The 12,734-nt window shown below is 41.6% G+C and overlaps 1 protein-coding gene across 3 annotated transcripts in view; it reads left to right on the top strand.

Moving 5' to 3' along the window:
- GNAS (GNAS complex locus) overlaps window positions 1–2,505 on the top strand; it is a 125,818-nt gene extending 123,313 nt beyond the window's left edge. For all 3 annotated transcript variants that reach the window (XM_018574636.1, XM_018574643.1, XM_018574650.1), the window contains 2 exons: window positions 556–623; window positions 1,927–2,505. In XM_018574636.1, coding sequence (XP_018430138.1) covers window positions 556–623; window positions 1,927–2,073 — 215 coding nt within the window. In that variant the 3' untranslated portion in view covers window positions 2,074–2,505. The remainder of the gene's footprint in view (window positions 1–555; window positions 624–1,926) is intronic.
- The last annotated feature ends 10,229 nt before the right edge of the window (window positions 2,506–12,734 follow it).

The raw sequence follows: 12,734 nt of genomic DNA, 5'->3' as shown, positions 1-12,734 counted from the left end.
GTTCTATATTTTTATACTTGTGTCCTTGTTTATAGATGTTGATCCCATAGTGATATATAACATGGCTACGGGTAGTTTTTTTTTTTTTGCTGGTGTAAATTACTACACTTTCCCTTTTTAGTGTAAAGCTGGTCATATACATTACAATCGCTCTTAGATTAACTAAACCTATGTAATGTGCTATGTACTTGTTGATAGATATAGGTTAGATTATTTAGATCGTCTTGCCTAAATCACAGTGCTGGAACCTAGAGGTACCTTCACATACCTGTATCGGCTTTTAGTGCCCTTGCTCTGACTGGACATTAAAACTGTATTGATCAGGCAATATTTTAGCACTTGCTGGTTGTGCTCAAAGTTTGCTTGCCTGCTTTTAACACATACCTATGTGCCTTGTGGAGGCAGGAGGTAATTGACAAGCTCTGAGCCTACCAGTAAGCTGCAAAGCTTTGCTGATCAGGACTGTCTGGCTTTTTTTTTTTCCTTAACGTAAAAGTCACTTGAACTCTTTACATCTTTTAATCCTTTCAACTTTTTTTGTTTGTTTGTTTCTAGCAAATCCAGAGGCTGAGGAAGACCCCAGAGTCACAAGGGCCAAGTACTTTATTAGAGATGAGTTTCTTGTAAGTATTGCTTTATCCTGTTGTTTTTTTTTTTTTATTATTTGATTTTTACTGGACCCTTTGGAGAGGCTCAAGCTCCATGCTATTTCCATAGCTGTAAAGATGTCCATAATCATTTGTAATTCAAGCGACATCAGAGCAGGCCCTAGTATTTAGATAGAGCGACGTACTTCTTCAGCAGCTCTCGGAAGATGCAGGTTTGTAAGTGTCTGTATTTAATTATGTGTCTGTGTCGAAAGCAGAAATAACTTGCAGACTATGCCAGTTAGAATTTTGTGTATTTGCTAGGTCCTAATCAACACGGTAATCTCTTGCTACATGCGGCGAAAACCATAGCGTATTCCTCTATTGCATAGCGGAGTAACATGGATGAACTTATGACAAGTTGCTACAAATAACAAAGCTCCCTTAAATGTTTGGCTCTTTTTTCTGAATTTAGTGCTTAGGACAATAGCGCGCTGAAGCTTTACATGCTAGCATTTAAATTAAACTTGTCACAAACCTGAGCAATTCAAGCAGAAAAGCATGATGAGAAACATATAAGGACAGGTTGTCTTCAGTGAAAAAGCAAGACAAAATGATGAGCAAAGATCCAGAGACGCATGCAGCTAAAATTGTATGCAAATGTGGACTGTTCTGTGAAGCCAAGCTTCGCCTTGCTCACCTCTGCTCTCGTTTTGGTGAGGCCACACGTCACTGAGTCCATGTTCACACTGTCCGTGTTAGCACTATGGGTGCTGCACGGGGAAAAAATACACCTTTGACTGGGCACTTTTGGGGTGCCGTTAACAAATAATTTAGCGCATGTTCACACATTGCAAAGGTGTGAACGGGGACTAAGGAACGTCCTTAGGGAGGCTTCGGAGGAGGTGGAGCCAAGTTTAATTTTGAAGGAAAGGTCAAGATTTGCATATTGTTTCAGATGCCTTTTTCAATGGATCATATCTCTACACCCCCCTTCACACACATAATAGTAGTCTCCAGCACTCAGATATGCGCAAGAACTAAAGCACTTTTTATTGTCACATGCGTCATACAGCCAACGTTTCTGGGCCACGCACTGTCCCTTCTTCTGGGCGACGTAGTGACCTCTTGTATTTAAATATTTATGACACGTATACTTCAATGGTCAGTAAATGTTGGTTGTTTATAAAAACAAAACTGTATTGCATGGAAGAAATGTTATGACTGTCAAAGCAGTGCCCAGCTGCCATTTATGAGCCTCTTTTAATCCTGAAATGGCTGTACGGCCTCAAGAACATTTGCATACATTCCATTACATGTCTTTTTTCTTTCCCTGCAGAGAATCAGTACAGCAAGCGGAGACGGCCGGCACTACTGTTACCCTCACTTCACATGTGCGGTGGACACGGAAAATATTCGAAGGGTTTTTAATGATTGTCGGGACATTATCCAAAGGATGCACCTCCGTCAGTACGAACTGTTGTGATGGAGAGATTCGTCTATATATTTTTTCCTTTTTTTTTTTCCTGGACTCTTAATTCAATTAAAAAAAGAAATGAAACTGCAAAAATCCCACAGAAAAACAAACAAAAAAATCTATAAAAAAATAAAGGGGGCGGGGGAAACAATTCACCCATCAAGGGAGGGAAAAAAAAAACCTGCGTGCAAACTCCCTCTCCAGCTTGCACCTGTTTTTACTTGTTTCCTTGCTGCCGGACAATTGTGGAACTGTTAGCTTGCTGCCCTTCACCCCCCTCGATGCCCTGAAACAGCACGGGCTGGCGCCAAATCTTCCCTTGACCTCTCCCCCCTTTACACCCCCTCTCCCTTTCAAAATGCCAACATTAAATGCAGTGCGCGTGGAGGATTTTGACTTAATGTAAGGTATACAAATGCAGCTGGAATTGAGGGACTGTACAGTTGGACACCTGACTCTTGACTGTAAAAAAAAAAAAGAAAGAAAAAATTGTCTTGGTATCACTGATCTGCCACCGTTGGGTGTGTAGTTGCAAGAGGTAATTTATTTTGCCTTTCACAATGGTGCCATTGTTTTCTTTTCCTTTTTAATTTTTTTTTATTTTTATTTTTTTCTTTAGAGAAAATAATAAATACCTGGATATGAATTTAAACATATCAATGTATTTATTTTCTAAATAAAAGCCCTGGCCATTTTAATTTGGTCACAGTTAACCATGCTTTTTTTTTTATTTTATTTTTTTGTGCCTTCCTCCTCACCCCACCACCACTCCACTTTATCCTTAGATGACCTTTTGTGTGATCTTTAAATCTTCAGTCCTGAACAGAATGTTAGACCTATCCGCACGAACATGATCACTTCCTTTTTCCTTCTGTGCAACACCCCACTTCCCTACACTTTTTTTTTATTTTGTGTTTGTTTTTTTTTTGTTTTTGTTTTTTTTTTATTTTACTGCTGGATTATTCTTTGTACAGAATGTAAAATGTATTATTTTGTACAACTTTATTGAAAAAAAAAATAACTTGTAGAAGATCTTTGTGCCTTGATTTTGGCTGTGCCCTGTACAATGAGCTAAAGATGTAAGTATGTCAAAAAAAAAAATTACTCTGTACAGCAAATGTCACCTTTGCCCCCTTTCCCCTCCTGCGCTCGTTCGGACATCGGGCAAATCGATCTGTAGTACTAGTTATTTTTTTTTCTTCCTGGTTTACAAAAAGGTAAAAAAAAATAAAAAAAAATTGTTTAGTTAAAAAAAGAAAATGTACAAATGTTGCAAATTTAACCACTTTAAAAGTGGGTCGTCATGGTGTGACCCACTGTGGCTTCATCGTGCTTTTTAACTTTTAGCTTGAACTCATTTAAATCTCTATCCAAATGCAAGAACCTGGCTTGTTTCTACATAAACAAAATTTTGCTACAAAGTGCTAGTCGTTTTATCCTTGGAAATACCTATTTTAAATTCTTTTTTTCATTTTATTTATTTTTTTTAGTCACACTCCGTTACGTAGCTCAATTTCTCCACAAGCAGCAAACCTTTCTTGAGGGAATTACGTAGGCTGACATTGCTTTTTGTTTTGCGGTCATGAGGATCCCCTGGCTTCAGTAGGTAGGAGTCAGAGAGCTGGTAAATGTAAGCCGCAGCTTATTCAAAAATGAGATCAGGAACTCATGGTACAGAAGTCCTGGGGAAACCAAACTTCCTGGTAACTATCATTTGTAGAAAAAGAGGTCAACAATGGTAGTCTCGGTATATATCATATACGACCAGTTACCTTTTGATAGATCAGTAGACCCGAACTCATTTTGGGTAAAAAGCTGATGTGTTAAATATATCCTTTGCTTTTTTTTTAATCTCTCTCAACAGTGGGATACATGTATTTGTTCTGGCTCTATTTAGTTGTCTTTAATGTGTTTCACCACCTCAGGGCCTTTGCTGCTTTTGATGCAAGGTGAGTTTCTACTTTCAGGCTTCCTCTTTGTCTCTTGGCTCCCGGATGCCTCAGGAGAAACCGCTCAGGAAGCCAATATATTGTTTTTCCAGCATCTTTATTTGCACCAGCCGCACTCTAGTGAAAAGCCGGTTGTCTTCATAGTATGTAGGCGGATCTCCTTGCTAAGGATCATCTGAGATGTTGGATGATAAAGCATGCCAGTGACCCAAAACCAATATTTCAATGACAAAACTTTTTGATGCTTTCGATCAACCAGCAGCTTGTTGTGGTGTCAGAAGAGTGGAATTTCCCTCCAGAGGTCCCTATTCTGACTTCCGCCAGTGTCGCTTGACCTAAGTGTGGCCTTATGGAGGTGTTCTCAAGAAGTATATGCTGGTATTGGTGCACAGGCCCAGCGCCCATAGTTATTGGACCATTGTGCTAAGATCTCCCTTCTGGTGCCTATACAAATTACCGGAAGCTGAAGAATGATGTGCTGTTATTTCATTCAAAATCTGACCCAAAACTGTGTGCATAATTAAGAGGCGGATGCACAAATTTAATCAGGGGTATCTGAGCGTACTGCCTTTGCCCATGGCATCTGATTGGCTTGTCACTTTGATTTTTAACCTGTTCTCTTTCACTTAGCGAAGCTTGTTATTTGATAATGACAAACACAGATGGTCCTCATTTCAGACCCTAAATGGGTCCTTAAGTGGAATCTTCATTGGTCCAATTTTCATCTTAAAGTGACATTAAACCCTCAGATTTTGTAACATAAACCAATACTGTAATGTGCGCCTTACTGTAATCCATGGTAGTTTCCCTTCTCTTTGCTGCTCTTCCTTTTTAAATCCTCATGTCTTCTCATGCTTGGGGAGAACTTCCCTTTGCAGCTGGGTGCCTCTTCCTGTAGTGCTGGCTCAGGTTGCAAACCAACACACAGACACCATGTATCCCTTTCAGAGACAAGGCAGTCTGCTGCAAAACAGAAGTTCTACTCAGCATGAGAACAGATACAGATTTAAAAGCAAGAGCAGCAAAGAGAAGGGAAACAACCATGGATTACAGTAAGGCGCACATTACAGTATTGTTTTATGTTAAAAAATCTGAGGGTTTAATGTCACTTTAAGGTGAAACTGTGATACTAAGAGAATCAAAAACGCCCCCTCCAGCTCAGCAATGTCCTCCCATTTCTATGATTTTATTTTTTTCCATACATGGTCATCTTTGTGCAATAAATCGAAGGACATTGATGGTCATGTTATGTTATATTCAACAACTGCTTGTAATTAGACCTACAGCTCCAAACAGAGTTCTGAGACGGGTAGTGAGTCGGCTACAGAAGCAGGAAAATGACAACTCCAAGATATTCTGACGAAACACTGAAGACAGTTGCCGTGAATGCAAGAAAGAAAAAGATTTTATTTTTGAATGCCCATTGCAGGAAGTGGATGCAGATTGAAACCAAGATGTGATTTTTGATAAAGTACAAAATTACTTGTATATTAAGTAATCAGTGTTCTCTGTTTTTAATAAATCTAAACATTTCCTTTAAAAGAAAACTTTCTCAAATCACAACTTCAGACTTTTTTTTTTTAAGTTTTGGATAGGCTTAGTGAGTAAATGCCTAAAGTTTTTATTGCCATCTGTAAACTTGTTGGAGAGATTCACCTTTTGATGGCAGGAAAATAAATAAAAGGGAGCGATTGTCACTGGGACAGGAAAACCCAGACCATCTCCACTAAAGAGATCTCCCACTACTTCCTGCCTCAACAGAAAATAAGGGGACATCGTACGAATGGGTACACAGACCACATATGGCAAGGTGGTTCCCACCCTTCCCTGCGCTGTCCAGAATCTCAAAAAATAAATGTTGCCTGAAGTTGGATTTAATTCTGACTTGGTAATTGGAGTAAGCCTTTGTGTATAATTGTCTCAACCTCTGCAGTTAGGGTAGCAACATTGTGAGTTTTACTGTTTACTGAAATGCATTTTATCCTTGACAACAGTGTTTCCCAACTGCGTTTGTCAAGAGCCACCAATGAATCAGGTTTTCCAGACATCCAGTGAGCAGCAAAATCTGTTTTGACCACAGTGTAAAAGAAGCTCACCATCTCAATTGTGGGAATACATAAAATGTTAAAGAAAATCTGCTGAGAGGTGATAATGTCTTGTTGAAATTTCCAGGCAAAGTTGCTCAAACCAGATCTTTGAAAACAATAATGCAAACCTGTAATGGGAGACATACAAAGATTCCAAAAATGCTAGTTGCACGTCTGACATCTTCTGTAAAACTCGCACTTGACACAAGCATACAGCAAGTGGTCATCACTGCTGAGCTACATATTTGTTCTGGGTCACTGACTCAGAATTCATCAAAGTCATAGGCTTAACATGACAAACGGACAACTGACAATTTCAGAGCAACAGCAGCCTCCCATGACCTCCCAGGTTTCTATAAATGCTTTCTGAGAACAGGTTTGGTCAGTGCTTTGAAGTTTTTCTTGCACCTTAAAATTTTTGGTAACTGGTCAATCCACCTAAAACTATATTTTGACTGTGGGGAAAGCTTGCTGGTATCCCCTGGCTTCCTATATGTCTTGGATACTCCAACATAAGATTTTCCTGTCATAATCTCTGTTTGTGTTCCAGTTCTTCCTATTAAAGTCTCTATAATAAAAAAAAATCTATCAGGCTGGTGGGAGCCTTTCATAATGGGCTCTGGAGCTGTGCAGAATCGGGAACTCCCTGCAATCTCACCAATAGTCCCCAAATGATAGAAGACACCGTCCAGCAGCTACCAAAAGGCATGTTGGCGAACTCTCATGCAAGCCATGTAATGTCCGTGGCCTGAAACCAGTATGTAGTTAGTGTATGTAAACCCTTAACAACTTCTCTCATGTGCTTCCCCTTTGGTCTGTTTAAATTTGCAATTGAAAGTGTTTTTTATAAAGTTCTGCTGAGAAAAGTCAATCCTTTTGGCTGACATTTTTCTTCAAGATTCCTGCTATATTACTGTATGAGCTGGGCTCTCCACATGCCCAGCTATCCAGTTCGGCCTAGGCTCAGCGTAGCATCGGAGTGCCATGCCTGGACCCTGTTGGACTGGATGTTACAGGGCTAGCCTGGAAGTTTACCTTCAGGCACTGGGTTCCACATGAGACACTCTCCAGACCTCATTTTGGTAACAAGTTAGCCCTTGGAGAGCATTCCAGGTACAGAGCCTCTGGCATTTCTGGAGACAAACCTGCCTAAGAGTGGCAATCGTTGCTATCACTTCTAAACTAAATGAGAAAAAAAACATTTTGACTTTCGATGCAGTATGTACGACCTTAAAGTGAGAGGATTCGCTTGTCTTTTCTTCCAGCGCTTTTCTCCGTTTAGAGCTTCTAAGACTGCCAATACCTCACTGGTGCACCTGCTACTCTTAGAACTTCTTCTATTGGGACCTGAAGTATTCTGACATAATGTTTGTACCTCACACATACTTATTAACCCTGTTTGTGGAAAGCCATGTTAAAAGTGGTCAACCCCCTCTCGATCTGGTAGTATTCCTTCCCAAGAAAGGGTTCACTATTCCAGTAGAATATGCGCCTGTCTTTAACTACCCCACTGATGAGTGGCTGGAGACTACACTGCCCATTTCTCTCTGACAGGTTTTGGAATACTAAATCTTTTAAACCTTCAGACAAGTCTTCTACAGCATGAGGGTGAGCCCCCACTTTCAAAATTGGGGGAACTTCTATTAGCTTTTGGGGACACTTTCACATCCTGGATATCAGATACTTAGGTATGGGAGGTGGTTTGCAGGTGTTTTTCCACACTCATCATATTTCATGGATTCCAACCTGCCTGTTTTGCTACACAGATTAGTAGATCTCCCTTTAGCACTAGCCGATCTTCTGAAACAGTGTCATTGCCCCAGTTCTTGTGGCAGAACAGATTCTGGGGTTCCACTCTATCCTGTTTACACATCTCAAGGCTCTTTATATCAAGTCCACCAGATCTGTCAAAGCCTTCCGCCATCAGGGAGACCTTTTTGGCCTCAGTGGACACCAAGGGTGCATACCTGCATGTGCCCATCTTTCTAGAGCACCAGTGATTCCTGTGCTTTGCTGTGAGCCCTCTGCATTGCCAGTTTGTGGCCCTGCTATTCCACCTATCTTCTGCATCTCTGTTGTTGGGCCCTGTACTAGCATTACTGCACTCTTAGGGCATTCACATTGTGGGATATTTAAATGACCTCCTGTTAAGGAAACAGTTGGCATTCCATTCTTTGATAAAGACCTTTTTGCAAGGTATCTCCCATGTGGCTCCCGAAGATCTGATTTTGGTTCTCTTGGCACTTTAACAACACCCTTTGAACCTATTAGGGATAATTACCCTATTACTCTTGCCCATAAGGTGGTGTTTCTTCTTACGATCACCACCCACAAGTTTCCGTGCTGGCAGCCTTATCCTGTAAGGAACACTTTATTTGGTCTTCCACATGGACAAGGTGGTACAAAGGACCATGACCTCCAAGCTAAGGTAGTTCCTGCCTTTCACCAAGAGCCAGAATTATTCTTCAGTCCCTCCTGTTTATCTCCATTTTAACAAAATAAATTTTCCCACCATTGTCTGAATGTGATTGGGGCTGTGCAAGCCGATTGGGTAGCTTCTCTTTCTTTCAGGAAATAAGTCAATTTTTGTCATCCTAGATGACCCAAAAAATGTACACCAGCTTCTCTTTCAACCAGCTTTAGGTGGCTACAGCAGACCATTATCCAAGCCTATGGTTTGCAGGATTGGGTTTCACCCATCCTGTGAAGGCTGTCAAGTGCTGTTCTGTTCACCTGTTCTCTGTTTTACTAGTTAGATATTTCGGCCTCATCCGATTCCAGCTTCAGATGTAATGACCTTTGGGTGGATCTGCAGGCAGTCCCAAGTTGTTGGTTTTTTTTTTTTCTTCTTCTTGGGCCCTGTTGTCCACACCTTTTTAGTTGGACTACTTTTTTGACAGTATAGGACTTTGTATACCTCAATGGATAAGAAAGAAAATAAGTATGTACCTAAAATCCTTTTCTTTGAGTTCATTGGGGGACATATGCCCTACCTTGCTCTTGGTATTGATGTGGTACAAAACAGGCATGATGGTTACAGGAGGGATTGGCTGGCCGATGGTTTCTTTTTGCCAGTGTCCAATCCTCTAGTAGATGCCAGTATAACCAGACAATAAACTACTTATGTGTCCTTCAATGCACTCAAAAAAGGATTTTATGGTGTTCACACGATAACACACCATATTTTTACAGTTGAGTTGGGCATTGAGTATAGTGCCAGTGGTGGGGCTAAGACAGTGGTTCTCAACCTTTCTAAGACCGTGCCCCTTTGGTAACATTCCCCAAGTTGTGGTGACCCCCAACAATAAAATTATAATAATTTTCTTTTACTTTGTTATTTTTATAATTTTCTTTTGTTTACTTTTATCACTTTTTTTAATTTACTTTGTTAATTATTTTTATATAATTTTTTCTTTTACTTTTTAGCAATTTTAAATGTATTTAATCTTTTTACTTTTTTTCATTTCACTTTATTGCTATCACACAGGAGCTAACAAGCCCCTAAGTGATAGCATTTGGAGTTGACAGGTTCTCTTTATTGAACCTGTCACCTTCAATACAGGAGTTCTAGCACAGCATTGTGCCAGCTGAGAGGGGAAGGATGTGTGTACATTGTTCCTGTCTGTGTTCACACGGGGAAGACCGGAGAATGGAACTTCTCCGGTGTGCTCCCCACTCTCCATCTTGAAGTAATTTGTCCCATGTCCCCCAGAAGAGCAGGGTGTCCTGAAAACCATGGCAGGAAGGAGACCAGCGGAGGGGATGGACCAGTGGGGGTTGGCATGAAGAAACAGGCTAATTTATAAGTGATGTAGGTGGCTGCACAGCCGATGAAATCACTTCACTGGCTCCCCTGTTGTACATTTAGTCCTGCTTGCCGGAAGCAAGGCTAAATCTAGAACAACAAAAAAGCCTGCTCTCTCCTCCTCCCGGGCCGCGGCTGCTGCAATGACATCTGGCTGAGCGGCAGGAGAATTGACACTTCTGTGCTAGGGGAGGCTCAAGAGCCTCTCACCTAGCGCAACAGAAGGCACACGGTCACCCACAGGTTGAGAACCAATGGGCTAAGATACCCACCTTGGGTGTAATGATTTGGCAAATTCCTTTTTAAATGCCTTAGATTTCAGTTTGTGTTTAATTCTCTTTTTTAGTATATGGATTTGAAACTAAGTATTCAGATATAGTATCAGAAGAACGTTCTCTTCTAGAAAGGAAAAACTCCCTTGGACATTACAAGGAATATATAAGGTATGAGGGGTTGATTGAGGGTAAGGTTTTGCACACTTCACTTTTTTTTTTTTCCTTACCTTGTACTTCTGGTGGAGGAGGAGCAATGTCTTCTAGTGTTCTGTTTTGGTCTAAAAGTAGTAAATCTAGTAATGGCTTCTCTCTGTTACAAATCCTGCTCCAAAATTGGGTAGATCTTGTGATCCAGTGTCTTTAGGGAAAAGATAAATCGGATCTTATCCAAACCTGGTTGTGAACTGCATATACTGCAGCTGAGGTTGTAGCAATGCAATGCAATAACTCTTGCTTTTTGTTCACCCCTTCCCAAAACAATGTCATGCTTTTACCATTTTTATTTTTTTAAATTCTTCTTAAGTTTTATTTAGGGCTGAGGAAATTAAACATTCATTTCTCGATTAATCGTTAAACTTTTTGATCGATTAAAATTATTTTGATCCCTAATAAACACTCACCTCTCCGCCAGCTTCCGGGAGTCCCGTCGGTGATCCAGTGACGTTGCGGACATCGACGTCACCGGACTCCTCCTCCCCCCCCACCCCCCTTCCCCAAGTGGCTCCGTCGGCTAACAAAGGGAAGGGGGGGGAGGAGTCCGGTTGCGCCCCCCCCCCCCCCCCCCTTGTTAGCCGAAAGGGGGAACTAGGATCACACTAATCCAGCATGTTATTATTCTGAGTTGCCCCAACTACTTCTTTTGTATGCTGTGTTACTTTGGGGATCTTTCTTCTCAGTTCCTGCTCTGAAGCCACAAGGACAAGAGCTGAGCTTGCTCCAAAGTGAAGGAAAATACAATTTTAGTTATCACAGGAACTTTCTCAGTAGAGACATACATGACGATATACTCTTGACAAAGCATATACCACTGTGACAAAGCATATACCACTGTAACACTGTATCTGACACTAACGATAGAGCCAACTCCAGATGTGCTTACTGTTGCTTTAATAAAAAAAACATATATATATATGATAGAAATATAGGTGCTGCTGCTGACTTGTTCTTTCCTCACCCTTTTTAAGCAAAGGGCAAGTTTTGTATCTCCTGGACTGTGGCCATTAAAAGTAAAAAAAAACCTGGCAAAAGAGGTCAGCAGAAGTAAAAAAACTAGAGGTGGAACTATGCAGGTACCAATATGTGTGAAATCACTCGGCCCACCAATACCCAAAGTACATTGCTGTATGCAAGAGCACATTGTGGCCACTCTGCATCCAATTGCTCCTTCCTGCGTGCAATGACGGTAGGGTCTTCTAATGGCAGGGGCTACTTTGAGGACCACTGCTTTGGAAAGTACATGCTCCAGGACAACCATCCTTATCGTTTCTCCATTATTTGGTGATCTGCTGACCTGCAGGGCGTTTTTATGTGCAGACACCTGATAGGAAATCTAAAGGTGACATGCCCTGAGCACGCACTTTTAAAAAGGTGATGCAATATACATCGCTTCCGCCTTTAGAGAGGTGTACCTAGAAATGAGGTACATCTGGGGGCATCACTAGGAATGAAGTGCACCTGCGAGTATCTCTAGAAATGAGAAACAACTTGGGGTGTCCCTAGAAATGAGGTACATCTGGGGGCATCACTAGGAATGATGTGCACCTGTGAGTATCTCTAGAAATGAGAAACAACTTGGGGTGTCCCTAGAAATGAGTTACATCTGGGGGCATCCCTAGGAATGACGTGCACCTGCGAGTATCTCTAGAAATGAGAAACAACTTGGGGTGTCCCTAGAAATGAGGTACATCTGGGGGCATCACTAGGAATGAAGTGCACCTGCAACTATCTCTAGAAATGAGAAACAACTTGGGGTGTCCCTAGAAATGAGGTACATCTGGGGGTATCACTAGGAATGAAGTGCACCTGCGAGTATCTACAAAAGAGAAACAACTTGGGGTGTCCCTAGAAATGAGGTACATCTGGGGGCATCACTAGGAATGAAGTGCACATGGGAGTATATCTAGAAATTAGAAACAACTTGGGGTGTCCCTAGAAATGAGGTACATCTGGGGGCATCCCTAGGAATGAAGTGCACCTGCGACTATCTCTAGAAATGAGAAACAACTTGGGGTGTCCCTAGAAATGAGGTACATGAAGTGCACCTGGGAGAATCTCTAGAAATAAGGAGCACCTGACCACATTGTGGCTCCACACCAGGTGACCTGCAGATGAAGTCTGGGTGTGGCAGCGTTGTCCTCCCTGTACTGTGAGCGGCAGCGCACGCTGCTCTACAGCGCCTCTACTGGCTCATGCGGGATTTACACACTCCCACCTTGAATGATCCACAAGAAAATGGTCGCTGGTAACCGGAACTCTCCAGTCGCTTGGCGCTTTTTCTGACGCACGATTCAGGATAAATGTTTCCAGGGCGCGGTGATGTCATCTCTGGGTGCCC

The sequence above is a fragment of the Nanorana parkeri genome, unplaced genomic scaffold, assembly GCF_000935625.1.
Source record: "Nanorana parkeri isolate BGI_ZX_2015 unplaced genomic scaffold, ASM93562v1 scaffold50, whole genome shotgun sequence".
NCBI lineage: Eukaryota > Metazoa > Chordata > Amphibia > Anura > Dicroglossidae > Nanorana > Nanorana parkeri.
Note: the sequence above shows the minus strand (reverse complement) of the source record. Positions and strands in the feature narration are given on the sequence as shown.